The sequence below is a fragment of the Poecilia mexicana genome, unplaced genomic scaffold (assembly GCF_051168715.1).
Source record: "Poecilia mexicana isolate PSO_F unplaced genomic scaffold, ASM5116871v1 scaffold_16, whole genome shotgun sequence".
Classification (NCBI taxonomy): Eukaryota; Metazoa; Chordata; class Actinopteri; order Cyprinodontiformes; family Poeciliidae; genus Poecilia; species Poecilia mexicana.
This window is the reverse complement of record NW_028263385.1, coordinates 23,482,316-23,501,364: the sequence shown is the minus strand read 5'-3', so window position 1 is coordinate 23,501,364 and position 19,049 is coordinate 23,482,316. Positions and strand designations below refer to the sequence as shown.

The window sequence follows — 19,049 nt, the reverse complement described above, 5'->3', positions numbered from 1 at the left end:
TTCTCCTGTCATTGTTTGTCTCCAGCCCCTTCAGTCTTTCTTCACACTATTTATCTGCGCCGCTGGTTACTCAGAGGGTCTCTTTACGCTCGTGCTCTGCCCTTCACCTCCTCGCCCTCCCCGTGCCTTTGTCAACGCAAAGTTCTCTCATTCGCTCAGTCCTCACATAACCAGGGACCTTCCAGTAGATTGCTTCTCGTACCTCAATCAACCTGTCATCGTTCTGAGACTGAAGTGTTGGCCAAGATTACAGTCATTCTGTTTGAACAAGCTGAACTGTCGACCAGCATCTCACCAGGGCCGTGCAGTTTATCCCATTCACTTTGCCAAGATAAGTGGTTCTCCAAGTTGTGGTGTAATTCGGTATTTCTGTGAGATCCCTTTCTGCTAAAGCAATTTTTCTTGAGCTTTTCCATCTCAAATCGGACCAAAATTGTCCTTTAGCAACCACTTGTAGTGTTACCATTCAACACAGACAGAGAGACAGACTGATAGGATAGATGGACAGGACCTTCCTGCTGATGATGTGCCTACTTTCCCTGCATATGTAAATGGCCCAAAAAAAATGTAGGCGTTCAATGTCATCAACGTGAAAGTTTCCCCATGTGATACATTATTTCTTGTTCCAAGGTGTCCTGAGCAATATGTGGCAAAAAAACGTCAGTTTTATCTTGCAGTGAGACTTTTAAAGTATCTCTGTGTGTGTTTTATTGAAATAAGAAGAAGTTTCAGAGGGATTGTGAAACCTTTCATTTTTGCTTGCTGCCTTTTTATTGTGCATAAACCCATTGACCGGTTTATTGGGTAGAGCCAGCTGAGGCTAATACTTTGTATTATCACATCCCTCCACTGAATCCCTATATTTACTATATGGTCTTTTTACAACATATTGGTTCAATTTCAGATTCATTTTAGATGATGTGATTCTAGATGCTAGACTATTAAAGCATGTTACGCTTATAGTTGTTTCTAATACTATTTTAATGTACCTTACTTACGACATAGCCATGCAGATGGGATTGAGGTCTTGTACATATACTGGAAAACAAATAAAGCCTCGTATTCTAGGAAAAAGTTTTCAGTCTTCCAAGGGTTTTGAGCTTTTCCTCATGTGGTAATGCCTTCTAGAGGTGTGATAAATTTGTCATTCCTTCTCATTTAGTTGTGTTTTTGGTTGAGACTTTGCAGCATTTTAGTGTCTAGCAGAAATTGAGGGCTTCATGAAAGCTATATACTAATATAGGAGGAAAAAATATTTTGGTTTGTTCTATTCTCAGCTCTTCACACTTGTACTTTAAACTTTAAAAGTTTGTAGCATAAACTGATGGAAAACTGCCCCTTTTACAGTTTCTTCTTTTCTTATTCCGTCTTTCTGCTTAGAATAGAATAGAAATATTCTTTAATGTCTCACAACAGGGAAATTTCTGTGTAACAGCAGCAGTGACAGGGAGAAACGGCAAATAGATTAATACAAAGAGAGAGCATAGGAATATATATATATATATATATATATATATACACACCAGTGAGGTGCGGTGAGGTTCAATGCTGGTGAGGCACTGACTTACGATTATAGACACCATGCATGGTATTGGACGTATGGAAATTTCGCGCAGGCATACAACGCTGGGGGGCAAAAAGACTAATCATTTACATGTCATCCATAGCCGCGTTAACTCAGTAAAACTTAGAAATGTAGGTATTAATTTCGTGGAATGATCCACAGCAAAGGGAAAGAGCGAGAAAGCACTTTCTCCCTCTGTATTCGCCACGCTACATGCAGACTCGTTGCCATAGCAACTGACAACAATGCCACTTCATGTTTTAGGATTTAACACCAAAAAAATTAAATTAGCTATCACTTCTACTTTACTGAATTACTTAGACATACAAAGTGTAGCCCACAAAACGCACATTTCATTAAAAAACTAAACAAAAACATCTTGTCTTACCTTTACTTATCAATGAACTCCATGCACTGCTAATTCTGGACAAAAATATCCGTTCATCCAAAGCCAAGTCTATCTTCGGCATGTCTTTTCTACTCCATTTAAGAATCATCAAACTGTCTTGAAGCAAAACTTTCAGCTCCGGTGTTGGTCTTTAATTATTATCTCCTGCTTCAATTGAAAATCCACTTTAGAAAACTGTTAAAGTGTAGAAATGTAGTCTTTCATGTTGACGTTGCAAGAGAGGAGAAAACAAATATATCGCGGTACTTTACTTATTTACTGTGTGGCTAGCTCCATGGCTAGCTCACTGTGTCTTACTCTGCAGTTGTGCAGTCACAATATCTGGGATCATGAGTGCCCCCTGCCATGAGGCAAGAGAACTGCCTGCCTCACCTCGAGTCTGTTCTCTGCCGTTTCTGATCGCTCCTCCACACAGATGTATATAATGTACAGTGTTTAAAATAAACACTGTACATTATATACATCAGCTAAATTATATACATCAGCTAAATTATGGAAAATCAGTCCATATATTAAATGTTTATGTTTATATATATATATATATATATATATATATATATATATATATATATATATATATATATATATATATATATATATATATATATATATATATATATATATATCCTCCTGACTGCCATGAAAAAAAAATTTGTCCAATCACCATTTTTTTTGAATTCCACATTCTTTGTAAGGTAATAAAAGGTTTTATGCACTTACTTTGTCTCTTCCCATAAAATGTGTTATTACTGATAAATGCCATTTTTATGAATTAGAAAAAGGTACGTACAAAAGTCCCACCCCTTCACATGTGGTATCATTGAAAAGCCCTAAATGTCCTCTCCAGATACCAAAAGGAATTAATTCAGTAGAATGCAGGGTGTGGGAGATATTCAAGTTTAGAAATGTCCTCTACAGAGGACAAAAATGAACTACTGGTAGTCAGGAGGAGATATATATATACACATATATATATATATATATATATATATATATATATATATATATATATATATATATATATATATATATATATATATATATATATATATTAAACTGCATGGATATGGAGCAAATCTAAAATTTAGTATTATAGTGTACAGATATTATTAAAACAAAACATTTTGACAAGCAAATGTGCATCCTCTGTGTTACGTAAAAAGAAAACTTTGCTTGTCAGCCTTTCACTTGACAGTTCATGGCTCATTTCTCCTCCACCTTTTTTTGTAAATGAATGATTCAGGAGGCCGGGCAACTCCTGACTCCTTAATGGCATTTATTGCTGAGCTGTGATGAGCTCTTCAAATTAAGGAGCAGTCAGAGCAAATTTGTCTCCATTTAAATCCAGGTAAAGTATGTGGCAAGTGCCTAAATAAGGTTTCAATCTAACCAGAAAACCAGCATCCTGTGAGTTTAGAAGTTTAAACAACTATATTAGACGTTGGATCTTTGTGCAGAGACGAGGTGAAGACAGTCTTCTTTCACTTCTGCGAAGATCTATTACTGGTTGAAGTGGCTCGAGTCTGTGCAAGACATACTGTGCCTGAGGACTGAATTTTCTTTCTTTTTTCTCTTTTAAGGGAACGCGCTATAACACAGGAGTAAAATGGAACATAAATTACTGAACCTAAATTTAAAATCTGAACCTTTGAAATGGAAGCCTCTTACCATCACTTTGAAGTTGTTGAACATCATTTCTCTTTATATCCCCCAGGGCAAAGGTTGTGCAAGGTAATAGCACTCTCATTATTATGGAAATACAAATCAAGATCCAACTTATGTTGATTTAGGAGCTTGTATTACAGCAGCCGTATCTTAATGCTTGTACCTGAAAACGGACATCAAAAAGTCAAACCAGTTTGTCTGTCATTATGCTATTTGTCATCTGAAAAAGTATGTTTTTTTAGACTTAGTAGTTTGCATTTCACATTTCTGCTAATAGATTATTAAAAAAAAGAAAAATGAAGAACACTTGAATCCCCCAAGGATTTTGGGCATTTTTATCAGGTAATTGGTACATTGAACTGCAATAAATGAAAATTTTGATGGACACTTTTAACTTGCATCCCTTAAAAGCAACAGTAAGTGCCTACCTTAACATATATAAATAGATCAATAAGACTTAATGTTTCCAGGTTCTATACTTTATGTTTGGGCTTCTGTGCTTGGCAGGTGCAGATTGTTGCTAGGTGTATCTGTCATCTTAAATGAAGCACCCCTGGAGCTGCTCTCTAGCATTGCTCCATCACATGTAGTGGCTTGACAATGTATTGATTTTTTCCTCTGCCCTTGTCTTGTCATTGTTACTGCTGAAATTATTAGAGAAAAATGTATTTGATCTTCTCTAGATTCTACTGCCACTGCTTGAGAAATTTAGTGCAGTTCTATGAAAAGTAATATATTTCCTTTGGTTTTGCTTTTTGTGTCACAAAACGTTTCAGATTATTATGGCTTTCAGATTATTAAGCAAATTTTGACATCAGAAGACAATAACGTCAGTCATTGCAAACTACTAATTATCTTTCATTTATTAGAGGTGGGGAGAAACCCAAACCAACCTGGCCTGCATGAAGACATAATTGTTCCTCTTGTTGTATCATGAACCAAGGACAAAGAAATTGCTTAGATCAAATTAATCTGACAACATGAAGCAACACATTTTGCCTCAATTGAAAGAAATTCAAGAGCACCAGCAAAGCATCCTCACTGCCACATGGATTATAAATCTATGTCTAAGGCTTTGGGTGCCAGCGGACCACAATGAGAACCATTAGTCACAAAACATGGAAGACTGATGAACTTTCCCAGGAGCGTCTGGCTTACTAAAATAACTCTTCAAGTCATATCAACCAGTCTTCCAAAGGGTCAGAAAAGATCCCAGAATATATATGAAACTCTGTAGGCCTCACTTGCTTTAGGCTAGGTTTGCATTCATGATTCAACAACAATAGAAAGACTGGATGAAAGTGACATAAGTGGGAAAGTTCCAAGGTGAAAATCACTATTGAGCTGAAGAAACACATTAAACATTTCACATTAGCCAAAAAACGGGGGCTTGATGATCCCCAGAATCTTTGGTAAAATATTCTGTGGCCTGACGAGATACAAGCTGAACATTTTGAAATGTGTGAGTCCTATTGTGTCTGCCACAAAAACTAACAGAGTTTCAGAAATTGAACATAATGGCGACAGTTGCACATTGCGGTGGCAGTCTGATGCTTTGCAGTTTCATGACCTGGATAACTTGCTGCGATTTATGCAACCGTGATTTTTGCTTTAGCAACAAAATCCTGAAGCAGAATGTTCAGAATTGCCTATGTAAAGCAGTCATTAGGTGAGAATTGGGATGCACCCTGGAGGTTCTCAGTCCAAAGCAGGACATCAGAGACACACTGGGCAAACAGCAATTCATGCACATATTCAAAGCCTAGGTCAATTTAGAGAAATCTATCAACCTAACATTTATTTTTTTGGACTCCAGGATGCCTAACCGCTTGGAAGAACCCTCAGGGGAACATATGAGCTCTATGCAGAAAAGCCTTGGGTGGGATTCAAACTGAGGGTCCTCTTGGTGAGAGGCAATAGTCCTGAAAGTAGTTTATCAACAAAATTTGACCTTTTGGAGAAATATGGGGGGGGAGGGTGTTCGTAAATTTTAGTCAAAAAATCCAAATTTTGTTTAAAAGTGTAAAACATCACAGAGGTTTGGGGTGGGAACTAACTTTTTATTGGCACCGTACCATCTACTGCATGAAAATTAAACAGTTGTTCTAAAGTACGTTCATCCTTTTGAAAACAGTTTTTATGATGAATTAGATGTCTGGTTTGCCAACTTTCACTTTCAAACACCTGGTTGCTAAAGTATGAACGCGACGTCTCCACAAATGGCCAAACATCCATTATGTTGCTTGCTAGCACTAAAGTAATATCCAACAAGAGCGCTTTTTGAGTCACAATCCTCTTCCATAAAGTCTAGAAATTGCGTTTCATCCTGGCATTCCTTCCGCATCCTATTTCCACTAATGTCATTAAAATGCCATGAAGGACCGATTTGGTACTGTGCAGCTGTCTCCCATTTGACAGCTGGCAGCATGCACTTTCACTTGCAAGCATCAAAATTATTTCACTATTTTCACATTATTGTTGATGGCCCGAAGCCCGAATGTTCAAGCCTGCAGTGTTCTTCCAGTTGGGGCGATTTGCATATGGTTTCATTTGGTTGAGAGAGTTGTTGTTGGAAAACATTAAACTAGACAAAAATCCACTTGAGAGAAAATGAACTTATTTAATATGGTCTATGAAAGGGCTGTGTTTTGAAAAGGCAGCTAATTCAACTTGTCAAGATTTGCCTTTAGCCAAAGCTGTTTTCCCTTTGAAAGAATAAAATATTTTTGTCATATTTGATGTGAGCTGTTAACTCAAAAATTTAAAAAAGTTAGCATATGATGTACTGAATAAAAGAATACTTTGACACAAAATGTAAAAAAAAAAATGTGAGGCAGGAAAGTGCTCTCTTACCCTATTCGGTTATTGCATTTGCAGCTCAAGGTCCTTTTAGCAGGTCTCTTGGCGAGCTTTAGGCACCTGCATCTGGACTGTTTATCCCATTTCTCCTGAGGACCCTGTCAAGTTCCATCAAACTATCTGTGAAGAAAATGTAAACCGCCATCTCGATGCAACAGCAGAAATGATCGGTGGGATTAAAGTGAAGGGTTATTGTAGGGACAGAAGACGACCTACCCAAAAGTCTCTGTCTTTTTTTTTTGTTTGTTTGTTTTGAGGTTATTTCCTTGGTAAAATGAAAATACATGCATCATTGTCATTGTGTGGGCTGCTTTCAGAGCTGTCATTGTTTTATCAAGTCTGACCGTTCTCACTGCTCATTGAACTGAGAGATGCTTTCATATCCTGGTGATGATGATTATTTTTCAAAAATGCATTCAGGCATTTGCCCACAAACTTTGCACTTACTCAATCAGTTAGAAGATGCGTTCTGATTAGGTGCGATTGTCAAATTAAAAGCACCTTTTTGAGAACAAAAACTTTTCATTAAGCCCACATTTCAAAATGTTTTTCTAAAAGTTATTTTTTTCCTAAAATGTAATAATTGTAAAGACTGTAGATTTTAGCAGCTGTAAGTAGAAATATTCATAATTTACAGAAAGAAAGACTTGAAAATATCAGTGTGTGTGTAATTAATCCATATAATGTGTTTCATTTAATAAATTAAGCTGCTGAAATAAATAAGATTCTTGGTAATGTTCCAATTTATTTAATATGATTGTATTGTATGAATTTAATATGCATTTCAATTTAGTCCAATTAGACTGGTCTAGTAATTTATTGCTCTCTACCTCATTTATCTGCAGCATAACAACTCTAATGTACAGATTTTTACAGTTTCTTGCAAGAGTATTTTCTTATTTTCTTTAAATAGACATTGTGTCATGTTACAAACGACAGCCTCAGTGTATTTTATGCACTGGAGATGCTTTGTGTACATTTACTACTTTGTTTGCTACTGAATGTTACAATTACAAAATTAATCCTTTACAATTACATTTGTACAGGAGAAGGGTTGTGTGGGTTTCAGCTTCTTTATCAATTACACTGGCATGTATTTGAATTCAGTAACTCAAATACATGCCACTCTGTAAAACTTCATTTTCATGCAAGTGTAGCTGTATGTCTCTTCCATAGACATACAGCTGTCTATGGAAGATCTACAGGCTGTAATTTCAGTTTTTTTTTTTTGCAAAATAACTGAACCTCTGTCTTTGGGTTTAGATGTAACCACAAACATTTGAGTTTGAGCCCATGTAACCAGAGCACCTTTAGATGAGTCCTGTATCCCTTTCTTGACTTGTGGAACATTGCGAAATCCCCAGTAACACTGTAACACGACAAGTTCAGGATTTGCCTTCTTCATTTTGTGTCGTCCCATAGGTTTAAGATAATGGTGAGTCCAAGAGAGGCTAACCTAAAACACTGTACATGTTTACTGTATATGAACTCTAAATAATAAACCGTTTAACCATTGTGAAGTTTACATTAGGGTGTTATTCACACAGATACTTTACACGGACAGCGTAGGTAGGATGCTGTCTGCTGCCAGTGGTCTCTCTACTTGAACTACATCCTAAGAAAGGAATAAGAACCGTGTTTCTCATGAGAGCAACTGCAGACAAGAAAGGCAGAATAAAGATCAATGAATTAGCATTAATTCATACAACTTCAATGTTTTTTACTGTTTACACCACTTTTATTGGCTGGTCCCTCTGATCCTAAATGCTTTGCATGTTCTGTTTTCAGCATGTCTTTCATTCAAGAAGGTCACTGGTGTCCTCCATTCTCAGTGCCAACGTGATCACCTCAAGGCAGACATGATTCACCTTTACAATAATTTGTACTTGGTTCTAAGCTCTCTAAGTTTAAATACTTTTATTTTAGTGGTGCATTTCTAAACCAATAAAATTTGCATAGCTAATTTTTGCACGTTTTGCTATGGAAAAGGAAAAGAAACACAATGTGAGATGGAGGAGTGTTTGTTTATTGGTAAATTATGCAAACACTAACTGGTTGAACTTCATAGAGGGATTTAACTTTGGTGTTTTTATTATGAAAATTGCAAATCACTGGCTTTGACAGGCTCCTCTATCAGTCCAATCCTTGTTTTTTAAACCTCAACTTCTCTCCCCCTTCCTCATGAGGACTTAATTACATCCGTCTATCTTTACACTTGTGTTTGTGTGCAGGTGTGTGTGTGTAAGCCTCACTGTGTACAGAGCGATGTGTGAATTTGGCTCGCTTGTTATTTGTGTCTCCCCGTAGATGTGTGTAATAACACATTTGCCCTCTGCTTAATCTCCAGCTCACTCCTGCAAGCAGCCAAGGAGCCCAGCCAACGCTGACGTTATGGGTCTAGACCTGCCCTCCTACGGTTACACCCTGGTGTACACCTGTCAGCCAGGTTATTTCCTCTCCGGGGGTTCAGAGCACCGCGTCTGCCGCTCTGACGGCAGCTGGACGGGCAAGGTGCCTGTGTGCAGAGGTACGCTGTCGGCAGAGGTCTGCAGGGGCAGATGATGGAGAGGGTGGTGAAGTAAAACTAAAAATGTTCAGGGGAGGGCTTTGAATTGATGCATACGGTAGGATGCAGAGAGTGGGGGAGTGTGTTATTATACTGGATGTGTTGTAAGACTGTTTGGATGTGTGTGTTTGTATTTTTCCAGAAATGTTTTAAGTTGCAGCTGTAAGAAAATAAGGGAAAGCTTAATGCATGCAGGATGTTATATATGTGTTCCTGCAACTTTAAGCCTTGCAGTGCATCGCCACATCTCAGTGACGATGCATATTTATGTTCATTTGCAGTTGGATCTAAATCCCAAGAGAAAATAGTCAAACCCGTGCCAGGGACACCGAGCCCTAAGATGAAGGGTGGGTATTTAAATACATGAGCTACTTGTGTAAAAATGCTCCAGACATGCTGAGTTTTGGAGGAAGCTAAATTTAAAGCTGCTTACATTGGTAACCATTTTATTGTTTGTACTCTGCTTTGTTTAAGATGTGCAGCCATGTTTGTGCTCTTGATAGGTGAAGTGCTCTGACTTTGGCACAAAAAAAGAAAATTGTAGAGAAAAGCTTTCTTTCACTGTTATCCTGTTTCAGCTTTCAGTATAAATGAGTTCAATAGTTTGCAGATTAATGGACTTTGTTTAATTTCTTTAATGACAATACTTTCTAACTTTGCACCCCTTTATCATGGTTGCTTTTAAAATTTAAAGTCATCAAGGAGGAAAAATTACTACAAAAGGATAATTACGTGCAATTAGTGCTAGAGTTGTTATCAGGAGGGAATATGAAAAGGTCACAGAAGAAGCAAGATCTTTTTAATTAGGAAATATCAGTGCAAGATGGTAATTAGCTTACCTCTAAATTGTACTATACTCTATGCATGTTACTGGTAATAGTTTTTGTAATGGAAATAAAGAGAGAATTTGCCTCTGGGACACAGAAGCAACATAAACAAAACAAAAAAAAACCTCATTTGTGACATTTACAACATCCTGACAGATAATTTTATTTTAATACTGTCATTTGTATGACTTTTGGCTAAAATCATGCATGTAATTTCAGAAAACTGTTCTGCACTGTTACATCATGTTCATATGACAGGAGGAACTGTGTGAAGTCAATGGACTTCATTAGATACAGATTTCACCATTTGGCATGTGACTAACTTACTTTCATTGTGTGACTGTAGCTAGATGTTTTCATTATATTGCAATATGTCTCCTTACAACTTTAAATAAATCTGACCTATTTTTCTTGTAAAATGTCATCTCATGACATTTGTGTTAACTTACATGAAAGCAACAACACTGAACTAAATCCTGCCATGTCAAAATATGTCATTGTTTTTAGTTAGGCAAAATAGTTTGCATGCACAAACATTTGTCTTATTATTCATTGTTACTGTGGTGAAAAAAAATATTGTGATAAGAATTTGTTATTATGTTAAGCACTAATTAATTATGTGTGAACCCTAAAAACTAACAGGATGGTTTGTTTCTAACCTATTTTCAACCATTGTTTCTAAGAGATAAATAAATGTGTCACTTACGTTTCACAATGGGATTTAACACAATTGTTATGGTTTCTTTAGCAGCACAGTTAAACTACAGAATGCATCTTCAGTTAAACATTCATTTAAGAGCAGTAGTTGTTATAAGAGGAAATATAATCTATCATCTGACTTTATGTAATGATAGATTTAATGGTAATTATAGAATTAAATACTTTGCCACTTGTATCATCATTGCAGCAAATATTAATAGTAAAAGTTGTTTGTTCTCTTCACAACTACATTCTACAGCATCATTATTAGTATTGCAAATAATTCACTCGATGCATCAGCAGTCTTAATGGTTTTATGCAACTTTTACTACAAAGGTAATTTCCAACTCTTAAAATCTATTAGAAAGTGATCCTTCTAACCATGACTTTGTTTTCTGTAAATAAGTACAAGTGGCCACCATCATGTACTTCTAATTGACAGCATTTCCAACAATAATCGAAATAATAATTTGATATTATACAACTTGAATGGAAAAATGATAAGCTGTTGGATGCTTGAAAGCGATATGCTGTTCACATCTGGTTGTTTCCTTCCTGGCTCTATTTTCTAACAATGTTTTTCATTGTTTCCCTTCAGTCCCAGACGATGTGTTTGCCCCGGATTTCGTCTGGAAGGGTTCCTACGACTACAAGGGGCAGAAACAGCCAATGAGTTTGACAGTCACCAGCTTTAATGTTACAACTGGAAAAGTCAATGTAACTTTAACAGACAGTAGCACAGAGTTTCTGCTCTCTGGTGAGTCATCTATAAATTATCTGTCTCCTGCTTCCTACCCTTCACCTCCCCCAGCACCTCTCTGTATGTCACTTCCATTTATTTTCAGGGCGCCTTGTGTCAATCAGTCAATCACCAAATGATCTCATGCATGAGACTGGAAATTAACTATTGGCTTTAAAGACGGATGAATTAGTCAGAACCGACTGTCTGCCCACTCAAGTGTTTTAAACCTGCTCTCTTCCTCTTTTCAATTTGTTTTTTCTTTTCTGCGTGTGAAACTTCTATGTTCCTCAGTGTGATTTTTGTTTTGCATTTTAGGCTCAATTTGCTGTTTTAATTACGTCTTTTTTACTTCACGTCTTGTTTGCCTTTTTGCTTTACGCCATGTAGGTGTGTACAAACGCCAGGAGGCACGGTTAACGCTCTTGCTGTGTCAGACGAGAGCGCTGACCTACAGCTCTTTGGGCAGGATTACGGATGAGTCCTGGGCAATGGATGGATTTGTGAGTATACCAATTAGGAATTTTGAAATGATACCTGAGAGCTAAATACTTGTTTTATTTCTAATTAGATTTGTTACTTTTAAGTTGATGTTTCAGGCAGCAAAGCATAATCTGTGGGAGAAAACGAGGCTTTCCTGGACCTAATTATTGCAAAGTCTTCTAATTACAACTTTGATATTGTTTAAAGCTCTGCAAGAAAGTCAGAATCCAATTAAAGTGATGCTCATTTCCGTACTCACAGTGTCTTTAGATTTACTTTAATCCAAATTAGCAGTACGCTGAATGCATCGCTAGCTGCTTATGAATATGTTTTTTGTTCTCTGTTGCTGAATAAGTGTCAGGCATAAAGTTGACATCTGACAGGCCTGCAACAGCTGCATGACAATTCTAGTCAGAGCTGTTTTTTTTTTTACAATAATAAACTTCAAGGTCCAACAAATAAAACCTTTTGACAGGCAACTGCGCACCACACTGAGCTATTGATGGTATGCTGCACGACTCCTATTGTGGAATGCAATTTAAAAAATAACAAAGGTGTTATTTCACATTTTAGAGCAACAAAATGTGTGGACTATCATACCTTATACAGTATGTCTGCGGTCGTTGATAAGGCGTGGAATATACTTCACACCTTTTCAAGTGCTTTGCTGAAGCACACTCCAAATGTACATACTGCTTTTCTCAGTGTTGCATTGTGTTTCCCTGGTAGGTTTCGGCTGAGCCTGAGGGTGGCAGCTACGTGTTTCAGGGTTTCATACAGGGTAAAGACTACGGACAGTTTGGACTACAACGACTTGGTAAGCAACTCCGAAAAATACCCCAAACTCCTGCCGCCATCTGTCACTCATACTCATGTAGCAGAAGAAAGAGAAGGAATTACATTTTAATCCAAAAGTCAGTTTTGTTTATTATTTCCTCATGTGGAAGTTTAAGCTTCATTCTGGACACTCTGTGTGAGTTTGTTGCTTGGTGTCATATTGTGAGCAGTGTATATTGGTTTACTCTTAATAACACGAGAAGTGACCTTAGATAGGGGTCACTTCTCCATGCCCCTTATCCCTAACAGCATGCTGTGTGCCTAGAAACATATCCAAACAGCGTATGCTTCTGGGCAGGGAACCTGTTTGCAAATCTACAGGCAATGCTACAAAATATGTGAAGAAACATCAGTGTTTTTAATGTTTTCTCTCACTTCTTTATTTAAGAATTATTACATTCATTTAGTATAGATTGATTTGATTTTAGTTGGCCATTAGTTCTTGGAGTGTTTTTAGCCACTGCTGGACGGTTCCTTTGGGGTTTTTTCTTGTCAAAAACCTTTCCATTTCTGCGCTTCCTGTGCAAAGCAGCTCAATAAATTTAACTGGCGGCTTGATTGATTGATGATTGAAAAGCAGATTAGATTTTATGATAAAAATTGTGATTGGAAATTGATTAACTTTTTTTTTCTTTGGCATTCTTTTTCTTATCTTCCCTTCAGCTGTTAGGAGCCCCCCACACCTAGCAACCTCTGGAGGCCGCACCCCTCATATTGAAAATAGTGACATTAGTGTGACTCCTTGGCCAGCAAGCTCACTCTGCTAGCCATTCAGTCTCCATGTTCACCAATTTACTTTGCTGGAAATTTTGAGATTTTAATCTATTGTTGAGATTTTAGCTCAGATATTTATGACATCTTTGCTGTAAAATATTTGCAAAGTAGCTATTAGTGTTTAAATGTATTTATGAATAAACAATAGTAAAGTTGCCATTTTATGAAGAAAAAAAAAAGCTAAAGTTAAACTAAGACTGTGTGGTTTTAGTCTGATTTGTGAAACTTTTATTCTGTGTTATAAAATAAAACCAAAATGGATTCTTAGTTTTCCAAAAAAAAATCATTCCTAAAACCTTGTACTCCCTTGTGGAGCTGGATGTCCCGATTCTTCTCCTCGATATCAGTGATCTTTTGCTCAGACATTGCTCTAGTATCTCGGCTCCCCGGGGCTGATGCAGTCTCTTAACAACCAAAGCACTTGTCAACTTGTCCTCACAACACACGCGAGCATGACTCCGATCCTGAGTGCGCGCGTAACCCACTAACATCTGCTACCCCGGATTTCACCTTTGCTCTTAAGAAAGCAGACCATTTTCCTGGGGCAATTCGAATGAGTTGTGACATAAAATCAGACATCTAGCAAAAACATGCGTTTGAGTGGCGAAGGCAAATTAATTCAGCTTAGCTAGTTGTCAGATGCAAGCCAGATGGTTTGTTGGCAAGTTAGATGCTACCGGCCTCGAGTGTTGACACAGCTCTGGAGCACAAGTCGTTTTACACCAGTATCACAATTTTTTTTTTTTGACAATTTGCTGGAACATCTGCTCATTGGAAATCTCCTAAATTAAACAAGCCGGCGTAACGCAATTACTTAACAGACTCGGTCCTTTGCGTCTCTCCAGAATGATTTTAGCAGGGAATGTGCAAATAATAATAAATGGATTTGTTGATAATATAACAGACTAAAACGTGGTTGCTGTCTGTTGGTCATTTTTTTAATAACCAATTGTTTACTGCATGATGACTTGGTACTCAATAACTAAAGCAAAAAAAAAAAGAAGAATGATTGGAAATTACAGCACATGCTTTTCACTGAGTCAGATTTACCTACAAACTCTCTGGACGTGGTTGGGTTTAATAATGTTGTGCCACAGTGGGAACATTTGCTGCTTTTTTGTTCCCAATAACTGCTGTCAGCCATGTCTCATTTAGCCACATTCATGCAACAGACAGGAGATTATCCCCTTCAGCATCATTGTGCTTCATTCCTTTGTGCTCATCATCTCTGCTGTCATTATCACATGATTGTTCTCAACTCGATTATCACAGTCACAGCGATGATTATCAGTGTGATCAGTACGGCTGGCTTTTTTTTTTTATCAAACGGCTGCTGAGTCTTGTCTGCATGATGATCCTCATCTTCATCACCGTCGTTGTCATCATCCCAACCAGATATGTATTCTTCTTTCATCGCCGTAATTTCACTGTTTGCACTTTATGGTGTCATTAAATGTGTTGCACACTGATGACTGGGTTTAAAATGTTTTGTCTTTTCGTAGGTTTGACCCTGAGAGAGAACGTCACGCTTGCGGACCCTGAGACCAACGGCTCCACCAACAGCAGTTCTGTTGCAGTCGCTATCCTCGTGCCTTTCTTTGCTCTCATCTTCGCGGGCCTCGGCTTTTATCTTTACAAGCAGAGGTAGGCGACGCTTCTGGGGAAATGCGGAATACGAATTTGCTTTAGTTGAACTTTTTAACTGGTTTCCACAAATCAAGTTTTTTCTTTTTAGAGATAACATGGTTCATTTAGGATCTGGAAAAATTTGGAAATATAAAGCTTCAGTTCAACAATAGCAAATGTCATCTCAAGACACTTTAAAAAATCATTTCAGCACAATCTTACATCATTTCTAATTAGTACAAAGTAGTTATCAAACAGTACAGTAAGCTTAGTTAATAATAAATATTATTAATATGAATTGGACTGAATTTAAATAAGCATGGAAAAATAAAGTAATGAAAAATATTTTTATTTCCATTTTTATTTACCCCTATTCATCCATCCATCAATCTGTCCATCCATTGAGCCCAATATCTGTTTGTTCACCTATTTATTCATCCATCAGTCTGTTCAACCAACAGTCGTTTTTCCATCCATAGAGTGATTTATTCAACCATAAATTCACCCTCCTTCCTTTACGTTCTGTCTATAAAACCTGACTTACGATTATAAATTGAAATTTGTCTAAGAAGGACTGTAAATATATGAAATTTGAATCTGGAAAGGTGTAAAAAATTGGCATGATAAATGGTCACGATCCTTGAGTTCAGCGTTCACCTAAAGGAAAAACATGCATTAGAATAATATAGGCGATGCACTGAGGCCAGCGCACACAGCCTGCGGTTCTGCAGTGGGGCTCCACGCTGAAACAGTCTCACACTCATGAGAGACTTCAAAGCATGATGCAACGTTAGTCAATGCATTACCATCTGAATGGAATTACACAGCGGCACACATCAGTGCATTTTAATGAGTAACGCTTTAGTGCTGTATGTATTTTGCTGAAGGTTCATGTGCCGCGTGCGCAGGGAGACATTTTGTCTTATTTGTAGCCATTAGTTCTCTGAACAGTTCACACATGCAGAGTCTGTGACATGCAAATTTCGCTCACAATATGTCCGCCACCACCGAGACGGCACAGGGGCTACTCGGGCTGCTCTTCTCACCAGCAATTACCTCACAACCTTATTTACCTTTAGCAGCTGTCCACGCCAAGATAATAGAAGCATGTGAGGGGAAAGTAGAGGCTGTTAATTGGAGGCATGTCTTTCTGCTAACGTGCAACCTCTTTTTTTTTTGTTTTCTTTTGTTTTTCGTTCCACAGGAAAACGGATAAAGCTCAGTACACGGGATGCTCCGTCCATGAGAACAATAACGGACAAGCCACATTTGAGAACCCCATGTACAACACAAACACGAAAGCTGCGGAGGGGAAAGTCGTCCGCTTCGATCCCAATCTCAACACCATCTGCACCATGGTTTGATGTCTGCTAACGCATAGAGATGGGTGGAGAATTAATCATAGAATTGTTTTTTGTTTTTCTTCTTCTTCTTCATTGAACAGTATACACAGAAGACGCTTTTTCTCCGTTTTCGGTTGGCACGCAGCAAAAGCAAGAAAATTGCTCAGTTGCGTAAAGCACAGTTTCAGCTGCAATTAAAGTAGCTGATGGCATTCATAAGAAGGAAGAGCAGTAGGTTTCCTACCTTTTCAGATCTTGTCTTTTTGCACTCTGTGAGTGTTGACTCCTTGAATAAAAGAGCTTCTGGCATAAAGATAAAGCAAGTATTTTCTGCTCAGTTGTATAAATATAGAGCCGTTATTTCACAATACCAAATAAACACTTGTTTTTTAAAGAGATAACCTAGATCTACCTTCTTTTTTTTTCTGCCTTCCCCCTTAGTCCTAATGGAGATTATTTTTAAACACGGGGGAATAGGAGACTCTCAACTGTGAGTTGATCAGTGTAATCTATTTTCTATTTTACAAATGGCTGGCGTGTTAGAGGAGCTGCCGCTGCAGAAAACTAACCGTCTCCCATTGAATTGTGTCAGTGCTGTAGTCTGCTCAAAGTTATACGGTCAATTATGCCTCTTAATTGGATGGTACCTCTTACTGATGAGATATATGGCCGGGGATTTAACTACAGAAGTGCAGTACAATTTTTGAGTGCCACTGGGAATGCTAGGGCTTTTATTGTTACAGTGCAGCTTCTCTGAAAACAGCAGAATGCATCTCCCCCACCAGTGGCATAGTCTGCATTAGGTTTACGATCAACTTGGGTGCAATTAATTTGTCAGAAATAATTTAACCATGACCGTTTGAAATTGCTGACTACCCTAATAGAATAGTGGGGGCAATTTATTCATTCCTGTATGTTAGTCATGCATTTTCTGATTTTGTGTCTTTGCTCGTAAACTTCCTGTGTTCCAAATGAACTAGAGTGGATAAACCCCGGCCTTGAGCCTGTATGTCACACGAATCTCAAAGTAGGAGTTCCTTGCTTGTCCTTTACAAGCGTTTTGCTTTTGGTTTTTAATAGCAAGGTCATGAATCTCTAGTGTGCACAGACCCTACATCCGGCCAGGTTTGCCCAGAGCTTTACTTTCTGTAACTTTAGATGTCGTCACATGAATGAAAAAGTGCATCAGCAGGCCGTTTGAGGTGAGATGAAGCTCATTATCTTGTTTATTGCTCTTGACAAATTTCTTTTGCCTTATTTTAGAGTAGCTGAAAGACAGAATAAATGCACCCACTAACTCATCTCTGGTTTTCCCAAACTAGCTTCGTTTTCTTTGGGAAACTGTGCCTTAGACAGAAAATTCTTGAACCGTACTCCTACTCTAAGACGCTCTGTGAATATACAGCCTCAGCTCATTTTGTTAACCCTTTTCCTGACACAAGTCATCATTTCAGTGGCTTACACGGCCATCAGCTTCTGCCAACAAATGTACAGTACATGTGAACGAATTTGCACACTTCGACATGAGCCACCGTCACTCAACAGTTTTTTTTTTTTTTTAAAAAGAAAAGAAAAATGAGTTTAACACTGTCATCACATTTCTACATCATTGCAGTGCCTTGAATACTGTATAGGCATAAATTTCGAAGGAAAACCCCAACACTTAGTTTAGTAAAGCTGCACACTCATGTCATCTATCTGCACAGTTTGCAATGATTTAGTGGAGTGATGTCAGATGGTTTAAGTAAAGAAGGCTGAATGCAGCTCATAGTTTCATAACTGTGCATGTTGGCAAAAAGTGATCCTGTATAGCAACTGCTGCTACAGTACTTTATACCACTATATTGACTCCTATCATTGCTATTCCATTTTGTACATTTATACAGTTTTGATAACTTGATGGCACTCTTTGGCGACGTCTTGTGTTATCAATATGTAATATATTTTGAGAGTTCACTTTTCCCATGGATGAGCGAAGAAACGCATCTGGTACTCGCAGTATACAGCGAGTCTTGTATCCGGGGGACTCCAAATGTAGAATGCTTTTAAATGTGCCACACAATTGTTATCTCATCCAAGAACCTGTGTATGTGAATATGTACATATTACCAAATTTTTGTAAAGAGATCTATTTTTTATGCAGATAAAGCATTTGTAAGTTATTGAATATGTTGTGTAAAATTTCACATGTAAATGTCATGTAAGATCAAAAAGATTTTGTATTTTTTCTTTATCAGCAATGTATAAATCGTTAATTTATATATAAAACATGAAATAATTCAGTCGTGTTGTTTTTATTCGTATTTGTGAATGGACTGTGGCCATTTGGCACCATATTTTATGTTCCAAGGTTTGGTTTCCAAACCTTTTGGCCAATATGGACCAGACTTGCCCTCTTCTTGCATGCTCTTCTCAAAATTTTGGAAATTACTTTTCTTTTTTTTTCTCTTTTTATTTTGCTTTAGTCCACGGCCCTGCACCAACAGACCCACCACCCACAGTTGCATTTAGCAGTAGTTAATATGTACAAAAGTGAAAAAAAAATAAAAACAATCTGTCAGATAGTGTCACAATATATAAAAAATACCAGCCATTAAATTATACAGCAATAATAATGAAATGTAAACGTGTGGCAAAGTCTGTAGCTCATCCATTTTA

General features: G+C 37.6%; 1 protein-coding gene across 1 annotated transcript in view; it reads left to right on the top strand.

The window, feature by feature from the left end:
* Nucleotides 1–18,673, top strand: part of LOC106931503 (CUB and sushi domain-containing protein 3-like) — a 219,087-nt gene extending 200,414 nt beyond the window's left edge. Inside the window, 7 exon segments of the mRNA XM_088014026.1 lie at nucleotides 8,845–9,024; nucleotides 9,345–9,410; nucleotides 11,188–11,346; nucleotides 11,719–11,831; nucleotides 12,541–12,628; nucleotides 14,925–15,066; nucleotides 16,253–18,673. Of these exon segments, the coding sequence (XP_087870152.1) occupies nucleotides 8,845–9,024; nucleotides 9,345–9,410; nucleotides 11,188–11,346; nucleotides 11,719–11,831; nucleotides 12,541–12,628; nucleotides 14,925–15,066; nucleotides 16,253–16,412 (908 nt within the window). The 3' untranslated portion in view covers nucleotides 16,413–18,673.
* The last annotated feature ends 376 nt before the right edge of the window (nucleotides 18,674–19,049 follow it).